Source organism: Dermacentor andersoni, chromosome 8 (assembly GCF_023375885.2).
Source record: "Dermacentor andersoni chromosome 8, qqDerAnde1_hic_scaffold, whole genome shotgun sequence".
In the NCBI taxonomy this organism is placed as follows: domain Eukaryota; kingdom Metazoa; phylum Arthropoda; class Arachnida; order Ixodida; family Ixodidae; genus Dermacentor; species Dermacentor andersoni.
This window is the reverse complement of record NC_092821.1, coordinates 64,892,007-64,909,513: the sequence shown is the minus strand read 5'-3', so window position 1 is coordinate 64,909,513 and position 17,507 is coordinate 64,892,007. Positions and strand designations below refer to the sequence as shown.

The 17,507-nt window shown below is 42.9% G+C and overlaps 1 protein-coding gene across 2 annotated transcripts in view; it reads right to left on the bottom strand.

The window, feature by feature from the left end:
- The window catches only part of LOC126526307 (phosphoribosyl pyrophosphate synthase-associated protein 2), a 43,557-nt gene that overhangs the window by 23,563 nt on the left and 2,487 nt on the right, over positions 1-17,507 (bottom strand). Inside the window, exons 2-4 of one of the 2 annotated variants that reach the window (XM_050174209.3) lie at positions 12,214-12,266; positions 5,492-5,515; positions 2,387-2,453 (exon numbers count right to left, since the gene is read on the bottom strand). In XM_050174209.3, coding sequence (XP_050030166.1) covers positions 2,387-2,453; positions 5,492-5,515; positions 12,214-12,266 — 144 coding nt within the window. The remainder of the gene's footprint in view (positions 1-2,386; positions 2,454-5,491; positions 5,516-12,213; positions 12,267-17,507) is intronic. The other variant, XM_050174210.3, reaches the window with a different exon arrangement.

Genomic DNA, 17,507 nt, shown 5'->3' with positions numbered 1-17,507 from the left:
TGTAGCAAGTGCCTACAAAACTCGCAAATACAGTAGTTGAACAAAAACAAGAAATTTTGAATTTTCGGTTTTCTGAGCTGAACTGCTCAAAAAGTTGACACTGCGTTATGCATGGCAGCTAGACTTGTGCAAAAGCACCTAGAACACTCATTGCCATGTTTTGTTATTCACATGGCTTAGATTACGCATCGCGTACCCAACTCGCATATTTCAAGAACATACTCCGTACAAGGAAACCACATACTTCAACCAGTATGTGAAAACATGCATGCTGGTGAGATGTTTAATGATAACCGGAGAGGATAGCTGAGCAAAAGGCTTGGAGTGCCACTGCATATTGAATACTTTACATGCGATCAAAGAAGGAAAAAAAAAAAGAAAACGTGCACACACCTACTCGCACTCAAACTCGGAAATCTAGGCAACAGTGAGGGCTTGATGGCGCCGCAAATAAAGTAAATATTGTCCATTTCTGTTGCCTTGGCGGTATCAGCACACACCCTTTTTTGAAAATATTGAAAATAAAAACTGAAACTGATAACAAATGTAGGTAACAAATTTTTTCACTGAAATTGCCAATATCATACCTTTTTGTTCCCTACTGTACATTGGTAGGACATATTTGCAGTGCTAAGCATGGTACACGGTACAACATGAATATTGACAGCAGACTGTCTATATTCACATAGCAGTCCTGTTGCATATGTAGCTGCAGCAGTTCTTTACTGTGATAAGCAATCTTTGCTGTGTTTTCTTTTTTCCATGCCTTGAAATGCAGCTGGCCAAATGTAGGAAAAAATGACTTCACTGTGGGTCTGCATGTCTAAAAATTAAATTCTGGGGTTTCCTGTGCCAAAACCACAATATGATAACGAGGCAAGCCGCAGTAGGGGAGTAGCGTTTAATTTTGACCACCTGGGGGTTCTTTAACGTGCACCCAATGCATGGCACACGGGCGTTCTTGCATTTTGTCCGCATCGAAATGCAGTTGCATGTTTCGAAGGCAGGGTCAGCTACCAATTTAGCTGCTGGTGGGGTTGTCTGGCTTGTAATTGTATGCCGGGCCCAGCTGTGTAATTAACTACCATGCTGGCTGCGTGGTGCTGTACATGGTGCACGAGCCAGACAGTCCTGTCAGCAACTTCACTGTGAAACTGGAATGTCATCAAGCTCGCGCTGAAAGTCAAAATAAATTATTTTGTCAACCTGTTCTGTGGCAGGCACACACACACTGTGTGTTGCCATTCTGGAGAACAAATGGTAAGTGACATGTTCTATGGTAACTGATACGGTAAGTGGTAAGTTCCAATATTCAGAATCCAGAAAAAGGGTACTGTACAGAGGGACACAGCGTCCCGGTAACAAAGAACATGGTGTTCTTAAATATGCTTTACAACATTTTTAACAAGAATTTGCGTAAAAAGAACAGAACTGCTCTCAGCTATTAATCTGACAGGCTGCTACAAGAAATATGCTACAGGCTACAAGAAATATGCTTAGTAGCTCAAAGCAACTGCAGGCAATATCCTGTTGATCCCATTCCTACAAAAAAGTAGCAGTTACTTTTGCTTGGTTCCATTTAAGTGAAAACTTTTTATTGTTGGGACTCTGAGTAGCATTTAGGCCAGGGATAATCCGTGCACAGGGATAAGTACGTCTGGAAGTAGGAGTGAAGGATAATGGGTTTATTTTACATTATTTACATATTGAAACAAGTAGTCATTCTAGTCAGGACACATTAGCACATCTCTCACTGTACCAAACGTCTCCGCTTTTAAAACAGTCTTTTTCCCTAGGAGACTACACTAGAGAATCTGATGACTATCTCGGCCAATCACAATCATCGAATCGGTCGCAATATCCCTCCCATGTTGTTGCACCGTTTCACCGGACTCTGCCTCCTATGTTGCACCTTCGCACCCTTTTATGGCACAAGTCTGCAGCAATCTGGGAATTCAAGGTCGACGCTGTTCCCACGGTAGCCTTTGACATTGGCCCCTTTCATCAATTAGTTCAGTTTGTCCGGGGATCAGGTTCAGGTAGAGTGGTCTTCGCGGTATTTTACTGCTTCTACGGAGGGCGGCGTTTGTTGTCGCCTTGAAGTCGGCTCCCTTGTTTGCGTGTCACACTCTATGTTTGGCGCCGTTGTCGTCTGGGTGCACGCCGATTACAGGTTAGCCTTGTGGAAAAAATCCAAGAAATGCTCATCGCCGTGTTGAGACGTAACAGTATGCAACGTATACAGCTTGGACATTACAACTGTCTACAGTATATTTACACAAATATTATATAGCCCACCAAGCCAACAACATTGGGAATATGCCCTGGTTTCAGTAAAGTGAGCGGCCAAAAATGTCTTTGCTGAAAAGAGAAAGAAGACACTCACTTGGATCCAGTCTGAATGATGTACACATCTCTGGAGCGTACAGACTCTCCAATGTCAACAAGGGTTTCTGCAAAGCATATGAAAGGCAAGTTATGATCAAGCCTTTCACCACAAACAGGAAATGCAAGTATGAAGAGCAGTCTGTGCAAGTTGCTGACACCACAGATGTACAGTTTCAGAAATAATGCTCTTCTGCTGCTTTAGACACAAGGCAGGCACATAAAAAAGAACAAGCCATACCTCTGCTACAGTCAACAGCATTTGAAGAAAGAAAAAAAAAAAAAGACTGCATGACAGACTATGGTTAGCAGAAAACATGTGCAGTGATTTTAGCTGTACTTAGGTCTAAGTGTGCTGATGTTTCCAACTATCCCAGCTTAATTAACATTCGCAGTACAGCTGTACTGCTGGAAAATGCATCTGAAATGCTTCACTAGGCCCCCAATCAGCTGCTACAGCTAAAGTCTAAAAAGTTTCAAAGGGACTACTGGAGACAGTGTGTTATCCATGACCTGTGCAATAAAATTAAAAAAAAAATGATACTATGCACATATATGTGACAAGCTCCCACATAATGCACAGGGGGTAATGTACAATAGACTAAGCACAGTCAGTGATGCTAGGAAAAACTTTCTGTTTATTATCTTATGCCTCTCTTACACTCTGACAAATATGATCAAATATGATCAAAACTGCAGTGATACACTCACAGGTTGAAAATCAGCAGCTGAACCATTAAAGGGCCCCTCAGTAGGTTTGGGCATTGCAAATAAACAAATGTGGTGCGAAGTTTACGCGGTGGTAATTCTATCTGCAAGGTATTTAATGGCTGCACAGTGTGAAAACAGCTAAAATTTCAAACAAAGGCTTGCGCACTCTTCCTCTCGAGGGAGCCCCACTTCCAGCAAAAGTCAAGGTTGCACAAACAAATGCCTCTAGCTAAAACGCACTGCCTGCAAAGTCACCAATTGCGGCACGTGACTTTGGTAAATCACTAAGTGCAGAATGCGCAATACTGTCATTGGAAGTGCGTCACACAGCAAAAAAGGAAGAGAAGAAGAAAAATAAAAAAGGCAGGGCTTGCGACATAAATGTGACGCACTCTCTCAGCTGGAAGAAAGCATGGAAGAAACGGCGTTTGTGGACACTAGTCGAAGCAAGGGGAGTGTCTATGCTGGCAATGAAACTTGCCTCCTGGCAACATGACAATGCGACGTTTCAATTCCTACTACCTCTTTTAATAATGAAGCAATTTGACATTTTCTTTCTTTTTTTGCAGCAGAACTCTTCCTAGAGGGCACACCCTGCAACTTCCAGTGCATATCAGAAATTTTTAATAGAGCCTGGTGAGGGGCCCTTTAACGCCACACAGCAAATGTCAACCATGACAGCAATGCCCGTATCTTGCCACAGCATTACTTTCTCTCAAATCTTCCTCCAAGTTTCTTTCTACTTCACCTTGTGTAAAGTTAGTCCATCTCCAGTGAGAAGTGTAACCTAGTTTTGCATGACCATGTGCTCTAATAGCAGGAACCACAAAAAAGCTCTGCGACACATTCTCAGCACCTACTACTATACACAAATGGGCAAGATGCATAGGACAGGCAACTACCCCAGCCACCACCACTAATGCATGCGCTACCCATGCCAAACACCGCATGCCAGACACCACAAGCATTCATTATCAGGCATGCAGTCTACCATTCAGTCAACATCAAGTTAGAAAGCACTGTGGCATTACAATGCGCAAAATGAACAATTAAATCAACACAGTATAAGAAAGGGATAAAATATCAAAAGAAACATGAAAACTCTGCGTTAAACAAAATGAAATTGCGGGCTTTGGGCAGCATCATGTTGTGAAAAACAACCTGGCCTCTTTATTTCCTTTTTTTTTTGGCTTCGATCATTACTGCCTGCTTCTGGGTTGCCTAGGTTTGTCTTTCCTTGGGACACTAAAGGTGGTAACTTCAGACTTTCAGTTCAAAACTGAGCAAGTCAGTAGATCCCTTGACCCTAAATATTAATAGATTATTAGCAATTTAACTTTTTTCCCATTTCTCAATATGAGCTCTGTCGAAGATTTGCTTTATCACATTTCGTATCTTTTTTTTTTTTCAATTTATGAATTTCGCCAAACATTGTTTGAAAAGCCTTTCTAACAAGCAAATGAAGGCAAATGGGCTGATAAACCTGTTATCTGTGCGATTCTTCCCATGTACAAACATTTCGGGCAACCATGGGTAAGTGGTCATGGAGTGAAACATCCTGGCACTAAATCCATGCACACATCTAATTCCGTTTTGCCCCAAGCTCCAGTGCCTGGGCAAACAGGCAGACAATATGAACTTTAAGTGTTCCGAAACATCGGCTATTACAATGCGAGAATAGCCTGCTGCTAATAAGTGTGCAACTTGGCATTGAAGCTGGCACTCATTTGGTGCAACAGTTTTAATGTGGAAGTTACCATGTTACTGGCAGCAACTTATCCTTGCGTAGCACTAGCCAACGTTTTGAAACACTTAAATAAGTTAATTTCTGACAGTTCACAAACAGCTGCAGAAAGTAATGAGAAGTTACAGTCGTGGGTATTCCATACACCCATTCCTTGTCTCACAAACTTAAAAAAGTGGGGGAGTAGGTATGGGTATTGTAGGTATTGTATTTACAGCTGCCAAGAAGTTACGAGAAGCTATGCTAAGTGCTGTGCTGCAGCATTGAATTGCCAAAGTGTGCCACTGTTGTGAAATTGATGAAGTCACACTATGATCTGCCACTACAGCAGCACAGAGCTATTTGACACGCCACCACGCCACAGTCTGATGCCAAGTCAAGCACACACACAAGGTCTCGTCAAAGAATTTCTGAGCACTTTTGAATTTCCAAGAGGAGCTGCGATCACTTCCTTCTTCAAAGCTTGAGGTGTCTAAACAAAGAGATACAAGGAACACGACAATGACAAGTAAAGCTGATGGCAGAAGCAACTATGAAAAGGAAGGCAAAAGAGTGCCAGACAAAGTGAGTGAGACAAATGACTCTGGAGAGACAGACAGTGAGACGGCTAAGCAAAAGCAGAGACAATTTTACTCGCAGACTCAGCCTTACCCACGCAGTTTGTGTGGTCGCCAACTGCGAAGAGAAGGGGGAAGAAGGAAAAAGAAAAACAAGAGCAAACAAAAACGAAAGATATGCTGGCTTTGCCTCTGGTATCAGAAATAAAACAAACAAACACCGTTTCCTTATTTCATTCACAATAAAACTTCACATGCTAGCTTGAAGCACGCCAGCATGGACGTCACTGCGTGCCAAGAAAAGATCAAGCACCTCGTCGATTTGGACAAAAATGGCTAAAAGATTGTGGAGAATAAAAATTATAGCAACTCGTGCAAAGGCACTATGCCAAGCTACACTTATAATCACACTAGGCAACCTTTAAGTACGAAAGGTTCTAATCCCATGAATGGGAAACATTCAATAATATCAGTGACTAAGGCTTGTGTGCTGATTAAAAACCGCATTCATAAAACAGTAGCCTGCTGCTACGCTTTTATGTATGTAACATAAGCACTGAAGAGGACGAGGTAAGCATTTCTTTCACCTTACTGTAACCATCCTGAATTACAAATGAGAAAGAAAATGGGAAACCCTGCGATGACACTGCAACACCAGTATGAAGTAGCATAAGCTAAGACACATTCCGGTGCACAATTACGTAAGCAGGTGCACTAAAATGCTTTCTGCCCTTTGAACACAACACCGAGAAGTATACGGGGAGGTAGTTGCACTGAGGTTTTCTTTTTAATGCTTGCGGTGATATGCACGTTTTGAGGGATACATATGAGCTTTCTGAAATATCATTTAGCTTTAGACAAAGCACACAAGCAGCAGCAAACTTGGAGCAGCAAAGAATGACAAGCAACACATTGTTTTTAGATCACAGTGACTTTTTCAGTTAATTTTCTATTGCCAATTTTGCCTGCTTCAGGAACTTGTCTGTATAAACTTGCTCGAAGAAAGTATCCCTTGGCATACCTTTGTCATCAGAGCATTTGGAGATTGATGAGAAACTTTCTCAAAAAGAGAATTTACTTTTTGTAAAATTTGACACAACATCCATAAAATTGTAAAAGGAGTCCAACTTCATAAACTTCACAAGAAATTCAGGAGAGTTGGCAGGTATGCACAAGCTAATTTTAAAAGCTAACATTACTGTCCTTAGCATCATGTAATGCAAGACGATATCCTGTGGACTGCTCAAACAAAGCCACCACAATTTCTTCACCTTCGTTGAAGACAGCACTTATGAGCGTGTTCAGTGCCACAGCGTAAAGACCATGCAAAAAGACCGGAAGGAAACAACACTCTGCCCATAAAACCTACCATTCAGCTCGTAGATCACTATGGACACAAGTGATTGCCACGTAAATGAGCATACCACTGAACAAATGCTTTAACATAAATCAAAGCAATTTTCCTATCAAAATATTGCTGGCGATATTTAAGCACCTCTACTAGCGGAATATTTCATTCTTAAAGGGAAACTAAACACAAAATGTAAGTCAAGTTATATTAGTAAATTACCCCACTGAAACACCAAGAAAGCCACTCTTGCCACAAAAGGAGGCTTGGTAAGACAGAAGAGATGCAAAAACAAAAGACCAGTGGTAACAATGATGTGAGGTTTCCACAACAGCTCACTATGTCGTCACTAATTCTGACGACAACTGCTTGGGCCTAGGTAATTTTTATTGGCATTCCAATATAGCCAGAGGCTGAACTTAAAAAGTTTCAAGGACTTTTACTGAGCCACAATGGCCCAATAAAAAAAAGTTATTTGATATCCCTGACGTCACATTGACATATTGGCACCTGGAACTTCAGTGTGAATGGTTGCTTGCTAGCTTAGTTGGTTCATTGCAACTTATGTAACAGCACAAAAAAAAAAGTAAGGATGGGACGAAGATAGAGACCGTATCATTTATCGTATGCCGTTGTCTTGTGGACGTGAATAGAGTGGCCACACTTGCAGATGCAATAACACCAGACAAAAAGAGCACAAGAATATAAGTGACAGTAAGCAGGGCCAGCTTAGCTAACACTGCCATAAATGTGATGATAAGTCTACCAAGTCATGCATGCCCAAGTTTAGAAAAAAGCGGGATTGTTTCTCGTCACAAGGGTCAGTACGTCGGAGATTATTAAGGCAGTCAAGATTGCTTGTGCAGGAGAGGGGTGTGTAAGCATGCCATCCCTTACGTTGGCCAAGGAAGAGCCAAGTTTTTAGATGGTTGGCGAGTAGGAGCTTGGCAATATCACCTTGTGCCACTCATGCCGATTGTTGTTCTTTTCCTTTCTCCCTTTCCTACTGGCACTCTGTATGTGTACGTATGCCTAACATCGTCAGTAGAATACACAGCTGTAAGTCTGCGCTCTTTTTACTCGGTCTCTATCAGTGTCCCTTCCTTATATCTTTTCGTGCTGCTAGCACGCCAGAGCAAGTTATAGCTCAGGCCAACCTCTCTGCCTTCCTGTAAATAAATTTATCGCTCTACATAAGCTTCAGTGTGAAATCTTTTAAGATCTGACCTTCATTGTTTTTTCTAATAACCAATCCACCACCGTGAAAATTTAGTTTTCAAATAACACTTTATCAGTGTAAACTCATGCAATCTTTCTTTTTATTGTCCCATTAAAGATAATGTAATGCACAACCTGACGAATAAACTCCAGCGAATCACGTGACCGTGCCAGCTATTACAATACTACAATAGCAATTCGCACACTGCACACTGAGACAAACGACGACACAGCTATCAAGAATGAAATGGGTGCCAACATGAAGCAAATGATGCTCAGCCGACAGTGAGCTAAACCAAAAACAGTGGCAAACTGCGTTTGGAGGATGCTCCGCCTAGGAACTCTATTGTGCCTTCTCTGTGACCATGCCTGACCTAAAACCACCATTGTAGTGTAGCATGCCATAGTGGAGGACTCCAGAAATTTGGACCACCTGAAGTTCCTTAACATGCACCTAAATCTAAGCACACAGGAACCTTGTGGCCTTGTGTTAGATTGAACACAAAAGAAAGCCCTGACAAAATCTGCTAGCAACGTTTTTCAGTCAACATGAGCACATAAATGTTACCCTGCTCAATTCAGTCAGATACCTGTCTGGCTGTTAAGGGTGATATGCAATTTCATGTCTGCTTAACTTTGTGTTGCAAATCTCTATATTTTTGCATAGTCAGCATAACTTGCCATCAGATATTTGCAAAGCTCTGTGCATTTTTATTGGCTCTGCAGTGCAAGTTTCTCTTAACCTCTCTTCGTAGATAAGCAGTTGACCTCACATGTGTGTAAACTCTGCGGCCCACATATGAATCAGTGCAGTTTTAAAGAAAAACAACTCCAAAGCGGGGGGGGGGGGGGGGGGGTTTAATATATAGTTACTGTTGTTACCATGTCATAGCAAAAGCGTCCTATATTCTATGCTATGTGCTGGTAAGCTAAGCATGCAAAGGTCACTTTCTTGGCAATGGCAAACGCAATCGTGAACATGCAGTCCACACCTTCAATGTCGATGACCTGTTAAAAAATGTTGTGAAACATGCCTCACTAAAATGCCAGGAGCATGGATCTCCAACATATTGTTCTCAAGGTTAGGAAAAAAGCTCTGGAGAATTTACTCTCAGGGAAAAAAAAAATACCCAATGTCGACAGGCCAAGGCTGCCTACTTGGTGTTTAGAAGCTGCATACTAAAAAATTAGCCCTTTGAATGTTCCGAAACATTTGTCATTGCAAATACAACCGCAAGGACTAGTTATTGACAGAGGAAATAATCTACAAATGAGCAAATAAAAACAAGCCTCTTAAAAATGCAAATTACCATGGCCCAGTGCAAGCTGTCATGTGATCCAACTTTTATGCTGAAACCGCGGCAGCAGCGGTAGTGCTCACACCTAACCCTAGCCGAGTGTGAAGGAAGGTCCATACATGCTCCTCAGTCAAAAGAGGCAGTGTTCAAGCAACCATTGGTTTGCACCACTTCCTAAGCACATATGCATATTTGCCAATCTGTGAACTTTGCAAAAATTCCGCAGACATGAACAGGGGAGAAGGGGAATAGCAAGCATTAGTTTTTTTTTACTCGAGCAAGAACCTTCTGTGGAATGCATAAGCAGTTCATTAACCCTCTCCACACTGCATAAAATGATGAAATTTGGACTAAATTTCGCAGAGATTCCCCAGAAATGCGGCCTAATGACTACTATAGTCGTCATAGGCTTCACTGGTATGAACTCCAGTCACGGCTATACTTGTGATCGGTAGAGGAAAGTGCAGTGATGATTTTAAGTTTGGTTCAGCATGCAAGCAGCTGCAAGCTTGAAACAATGGACATTGACAAGCAACATTTTTTATACAAAGTGACTTCTTCAGCAACTTTACTGTTACCGAGTTGGCCTGCTTCAGAAATGTGTCTAAATAAACTTAGTCAAAGCAAGTACTCTGGTATAGGGTGTCGTGAACTTCCACAAGAAGACAGTGCAGGTGCTACCAGAAAGAATTTTTTGCACTATTGCCCCCCCCCCTCCCCCATGAACACCTATAAAGGCACCCAGAAACGATTTTGTACAAACACACTGCGTCGTCAGGGTAGTGCTGCATTTAAGTGCTCTGCGTAAAGCGTGCAATTTATTATAAGAGCTTAAAGATGTGCATCACTACCAATCGCAGTAGCGCTATTCTCCTGTGTTTTCAGCCGCCGCCTCCCAATTGACGTAGTTATTCCAATTGACATCAAGTTGGACAAGCTATCTGATTGGCTACTGTGGTCACATCATCGATAATTATTCAAAATTTATGGTGAACAAATATTGTTCATAATGGTTGGAATGTTCATTAATTTGTTCCTCTAAAACTATAAATAAGTAACAAAGAGAATAAGCAACACCAATTAATCACTACACTCAAGCACTTCCAGCACACAGCAAGTGTCGTCTGTTTGTGTTACAACAATCTTCGTGTTAACATCAGCTGTGTGGTCAGTGCAGGTCTCGAGCTTCCTTTTCGCAAGCACCATGGATCGCCCTTGTTACATTGTGGCTGCAGTGCGTCGGGCTGTCGGTATCCGATCGGCGCCAGGATCGACATGTTTGCGGCTGTCACTACACACCGTGAGATTACCACCACAACAGAGAGTTTTAGCGTGCCCGGTATTTGGGTAAACACAAGTGTAAACGGACTGGGCGTTTTACAGCATGAGCTGAGGCACAAACGTGAATGGCCTGAATGGTGCAGCCACCTGGTGGCACAGAGCTCAACCAGAAAAACACAGAGCTAATATAGCAGTAACCAAGTGTATTCCACTTTGCTGCTTGAGTGCAATCATGAAAACACTGTCTTTTAAAATGTTTAAAAGGCTTTATACTTGGTTAACAGCAATAGTAGCTCTGTGTATGACTGGTTAAGCTCTATGCCACCAGGTGTCTGCACTGCTCAGGCCACACACATTTAGGCTAAACCCCTTCATTACAGTGGTAGCAGTATGGAGGGGCGTTAGTTTACATCTCCACCCATCCATCAATATGCCCAGCTCACCTGTGCTTACTGGAATACCGGACACGCTTGGCACTGCGACTGAATGATCGCAGCACCTGCTGCTTGAATAGCTCTCGAGGGGGGATCGACAGCCAAGTGGCTAGTGGAAAAGTTGGAGAGGCCTCGCGCGCTGTCCCCAAAACAACCGGAAGTAGATGACACGATGTCACATCATGATGCAGAGCCAGTGAAGGCAGAGCTTAGCCCCCATCATTAGGCACACCAGGTGTTGCTTACTGAACGTGACTATCAAAACTTGTGCAAATAACCAGTTGACGACCAGCCTTTGCTCTCTGAGGAGGTAACTGGCAAAAGATTGCTGGCCAGGTTTCTTGTCAGGTACAAGACTTTGTGTCGCTTTGGAAAGAGCCACAAGTCGCATGCCTATGCATACAACACTACTTTCTACTCTCATACTTATCAATACATTTCCTCCTGTCTCAACGCACATGAAGCTTAGAGCACCATCAGTCTACAAGCTACAGAAGGCACTGGCACTACCCATGCAGAATAATTTTAATACACCCAATACTAGATTGACATTCTTGTCTTCTTGCCCTCAACATGCTGGTGATAAACGCCCCAGGTGTCCTGCACTCTCCACCTATTAAGTAGCATCTCATGTCTGAAAATTTGGATGCGAAAAGTTCCATAATAGCATCATTACTATTAACAATGATTTCTATCAATCTTATACGCATATTCTTTTTTTCAATTCCCTGTGCCTGCCACTTTGCTGTCAAATACGAGTCGACACGAGCGTGGCATTCCTGGCAGGAATGTATCAAGCATGCAGTGTTAAAAAGAAATGCATATAAGATGGAAGACAAATGTTGCGGGACAAAGTAAACCTTAAAGAGTGTAAAAATCTTGCAGTGCACAAACCAGTAACTATCTGAAACCACTTAGGAGGTTTCACAAAAGTGTAAAACAAGTGTCACTTGGCTGCACTCTTCAGTGTCATTGGAATGACACTTACAAACGATGGTGTTGCTTTGACACTTTAAATGGTTAGACAAGTTTAAATGGAACGGGCCACGCTTCGGGAGCTCCAAGCTGTGCACACCAGTACAACCGAAGAGCTGTTGCAAAAGAGCAAGCTGTTACGGGGTGCCATGACACTAATTTTGCATGCTTGTGACACATGCCTCCACAAGGCAACAACTACATGTGGTGCTGGTGCATGCCAGTGCTATCCTATTCAAAACTGGAGGGCAGGCTTACTTACCTCTGTTGGCTGAGTGAACAACGGTGCAGTTTCCAACCCTGATCCCCAGGCGGCTGGGCGAGTAGAGAGGGAAAAAAAAAATATTGCACACACACACGCAATCAGGTGGAATTTTTGCTATTTTTTTTTTCTGTAAAGTTAAAATATGAGATCTTATGTTAGTTTGTTCATCATTCCTACCTCTCAACTTCTGAATTTTATTATTTGCAGAAATCCTGGTGACCTGGCCCTGGGGGGGCAAAGTGGAAGGTTATTACAAATTTTTAAACACCATTATTTACCTGTAGATGCCACACACCAGCAGCAATGAACTTGCAAGAACAGAGACTGACCTGCTAGCAACACAATGTTTTGAGATGATGGTAACTATTTGCAGTGACTTTTCAGTCTCTACATTTTTGCAGCCCACCTTCATTATTTTGTGGTAATAGGTTGACTATTAGAAGGAAGAATGAAGACGAGTTTTTCTTTTTGAAATGTTGCACCAAAACGCCATGCCAGTGCATCAGTGTGATGTCACGAATTTCAAAGTATATTTTCTCATATTTTGACCATCATGGCTCAGTAGAGGCTCTTGAGAATCTCCAAGTTCAGTCTTTGAGAGCTTTAGACTATAATGTAGTCTGTCTTCACCGATAAAAATTTACCTAACCTAATCCCGAGCAGACACTGTCACATCCTATGATGCCGTGGAACGCTGGTGCGGGAACTACAAGGCAGCATCACCACCCGTTTTTCATTTTTGAATCTTTTCGGGCTTTCAGAGTCTTTTCTCATGGAAAGAGTGTCCTTTTTTGGTATTCTAGTTGGGCAATTTACTAAGACAGCTCAAATAATTTTTCTCCTTAAGGTCTCTTTAGAAAAGGAAATTCACACGAGATAGGCAATGATTATCGTTGGAGGACAATAAGCCTGAAAGGGGTCAATTTTTTCTAATAGTGAGTGCTTCCTCCCAGAGTTTAGTATTCACGTTATATAATACCCTTGTCAAAGTTAAGCATTTTCTGTTCAACAGTAATATAACTGAAATCTGGGCATGTTGATATTGCCATGCATGTGTGGATTTACTTTCTGTGGGCGACCGCTTTTACTGAATTATCAATGTTATCACTCTGAAATTCATCCGAAATTTTAACCTTGTGGTAATTCTACAGCAAGAGAGGCATGTCCAATCAGCCTGCACGTAAGATGCGAATACTGGTTGTACAATCTCAATAGAATGTATGGCGACACTAAGTAGAAATAGTAGACAGGCTTGACCTGTACGATCAGGTTTGATAGCTGTTGATTGTGCTCACCTCTTAACATTGCAACTTTAGTGTTGCTTTTCTACTAGAGCAAAAATTCACTCATTAGAGTGTTTGAGATTTTATTATACATTCTTTCTTGCAGTGTCATTGCTTCTCACCATCACTTCAATGTGACACTATATGCATTCATTCTCAAAGCACAGAACCAGCGAATTAGGAGAGACACACAAGTGCGTCTTTCTTTTCTGCCAATGTCTGCTGGTGCTGTGCTCCATAGATTCCAATCAACATGTTCACTTCTGCTAGGGTTACCGGCGGGTCACAGCAGTTAACCACCAAGTGCATGTCCTTAAAAAAATCCTGGGGTTTTATGTGCTAAAACCACGATCTGATTATCATCATCAACCTATTTTAAGTCCACTGCAGGACGAAGGCCTCTCCCTCCGATCTCCAATTACCTATGTGCTGCGTCAACCGATTCCAACTTCGTAATTTCATCATCCCACATAGTCTTCTGGTGACCTCGACTGCATTTCCCTTCTCTTGGCACCCATTGTGTAACCATAACGGTCCACCAGTTATCTGACCTACGCATTACATGACCTGCCCAGCTCCATTTCTTTCTATTAATGTCGATTAGAATACTGGCTATGCTCGTTTGCTCTCTGATCCACACCACTCTCTTGCTGTCTCTTGGCGTTACACCTATAATTTTTCATTCTATCGTTCTTTGTGCGGTCTTTTGTACAATCTGATTATAGGTCGGTTCAATTTGTCTGCACCACTTGAACCAATTTACAAGGTGCTGCACCTTTTCGTATCAGCAATGGCACCCCCTAAACCACATATTAGTTTCAAAGGGTGCAGCAAAGGTGTTGGGCTGGTTCACGATTTCTCTGTACCTTACTGATGTTGCCGACTTGGTGCACACATTAAGGCACGAATTGGCATTTTAGCAGATGATGCAGTACATGCTTAAGTGCCATTGAATCCCTGCTTACAAGCTTTACGCATTGTAGGGCACCTTGTTTACAACTCGGAAACTGACCATACCTGCGGTTTGGTACCTCTCAAACTTGCACGGACAGTGCATATTATGCAGACAAAACATTAGGCCTGCACCACGTCTGCACTTGAGCTTTTGTTTCGAGTGTCCCGTTGTGCCTGCACCACCAAAGTCGAGCTGGACAATTTTTGAATTTCTCGTGCCCTGTGTCAGCCATGACTCATAACAATAACTCGCCTTTAGTTGGAAAATACAGGGGGGGGGGGATATTTACTACAGAAAACTAGAACTTTTGCGGTGCCATGAGCTTTGGCTCAGCACATCCTTCCTGATTCCTCCTCACCCTCATCGCTTGCACAAACCAGTCCTGAATTACTTCCTTGATGCCAGGTGGTGCTAGTTGTCAATAGCCGATACAACCCCCGACACACCTGGGCTCCTAAACATTGTGTCCTCACATTACGCTAATCTGTCACGAAATCTTCCAGCCAATGCGGTGGCTTTCCTTGTCTGGGCCGGTCATAGGCAACCACTGGGGCTTGAGTAGCTTGGGTAGTGTCAGCTTGCAGTTGTGTCCTGTGTTTTCCGATAGAAACACTTTAACTGCGTTGCAGGAGCCAACCTTGTTCCTGTGTGATTATGCGTGCAAATTGCCTGTTGGGGTTCTTTTTCGGCATAATGTGTGCTACAGCCCAGTTGTCCGAATTGAGTTCGAAGTGTTCTAGTTCTTGGAGGTAAGGATGGAAACGTTCTGTTATGGCCCAGTGAGCTGCAATTGCCTGAAGTACTGTCGAGTGCTTGTGGCTGTCACCCTCGGTGACCTTCTTGCTTGCATATTTGACTACTCATGTGGTGTCACCGTGTCTTAGGGTAAGGACAGCTCCAAGCGCTCTGTGGGACCGTCAACGTGTACTTGCGTCGGTAGACTTGAATGTCACCAGGACAGGTGCCTCGGTTGGTCATTCCTTTAGTGTGTCCATGGCATCTTGGCATTCGGGTGTCTACTAAACAGAGGTGTCTTTCTTCATGAGAAGTGTCAATGGTTGAGAAATTTTTGCAGTCTTTCATGTACTTGCGTTAATATGACACAAGTACTTTGACCTCACCTCACTTTTTGTTTGAGGCACAGTGTAGCTCGTTACTGCTGCAATGCACTGTGAATCAATCGTCACTCATTGTGATATCAAGAATCCAAGGAATGGTGTCCGTTTTTTGGCAAACATACACTTGCTATATACAACACAGACCTAGGTCATGAAGAGCCTTCAGTACTTTGTCAAGCACTTTGATGTGTTCCTCAACGGTCTCTGAATATGCATAGACAATCACATCGACATTGTCAACGAGCTCTCGAAGACCTTCATTCATGACACTCTGCATTGTTGCGGGAGCAGTGCATAGGCCAAAAAGCATTCGAAATGGTTCAAAGCATCCATCTTCTGTTACGAAAGCAGCTTTAGAAATGTCTCTTTCACATAGTGGTATCTTCAAGAAGGCTTTCTTAACATCAAGCTTTGACAGATATCGTGATCCTGCAACTTTTTGAATGTGTGTGTTGACTTTTGGCATGGGGTAGGCTCGCTTGACTGGTTTTGCATTTAAAAATCCGTAGTCTACACACAATCGTTTTGATGTAGTTTCATGGTGCAGTTGGTCAACAACAATTACTGGGGAGACATAGGCAGACTTTGATAGATGAATTATACCTTTTTCTAATTCATTCTTGTGTCTCTTGCCGGATGAACTTCCTGTTGGGGTCACTTGTGGTGTAGGGCTGCATCCTAACTGTTTCCGATTGGTGAGCTCAATTGTGTGTTCAACGTGTGTGCCTATGTCGTTGTTCGGGTGGGTGAAGACATCGATGTTGTTCAGCAGAGAAGCCTTCAACATTTCTGTTTGACACTCCGTGAAGTCAGCAGGAACAGGTTTACGTTGAATCAACTTGGTGATTTCTTCTGCTAAAGTTAGTGTGGGTGCTTTCCATGTGAACATTGTCTTTGCATCAATAGTTTCACGCACTTCGATTGGGTCTGTTGAGGGAAATTCTGCCCGACTGCAAATTTGCTTTGTGATCTCAATGCTTTATGGTTTGTGAGGTTGTCTGGGTTTTGAAGTTCTCTTACAAAGTTTGACATCGAGGGCTGTGGTTCCAGGGCATCCTTTGTCAGTTTGTATGCATCCTCTCCGCTTAGGAATATATTCAATAGGGTGGATGCCATTGTCAAAGCACTCAATGTAGTCAAATGGAATAGCTTGTTGCCAGTTAAGGCCTACCATGACTTCGTAGGGAAGGTTCTTGATTACTTTTGCTTCCACTGTTGCGCATGCACAGTCGATAGCAATCTTTGCTTGAGTCACACCAGTAGGCTTGCCCGAGTTGCCAAATGGACTGCCCAGTACACAGTCCACGTCCGTAGCAACCTCAAAGTTGTGGCTCTGTGCAAACTGTCGGTCAATTAACTTCACTGCAGAACCTGTATCTCAGAATGCATGCGACACGATGCCATCTACATTGGCTCGTAGTAGTATGATTCTGCATTCACCTGTGTCTGGGATGGAGACACTGTTGATGCTTTATGATGAGCTATTCACCTGACATCATTGCACAGCCGCTGCTTTTCCCCCTTCTGTGCATGAGTCTGGATTTGGGCAGTCTATTGCTCTGTGTTTCTTCTTGTTGCAATGGGCACATGTGTCGACCAGTAGACGTGTGTATTTCGGCACCGTAGTGTTCGCAGAGTCGGTTGTATTTCTCTTGGTAGGCTTCGGAGTTTTGCTGAGTGTTGAAGGCTTTCTGTCGTTGTTCAGTCCAACATCTCGGTGGTCTAGCTGTTGCATGTAATGCAAGAACTCGCTGATGGTTCCATGTCGGAGATCGTGAAAGGCTGTCAATGTTGGCTTTGCACTTGCTGCATGCACTCCCTGTATGAGCCAGCTGACCACGTTGTCATCGGACAGATTGTATGAACCATGTCTGATGCGCTGGAGGCGTGCGTACATGTAGTTGGTCATACTTTTGTTTTCTCGCTGCATTCTTG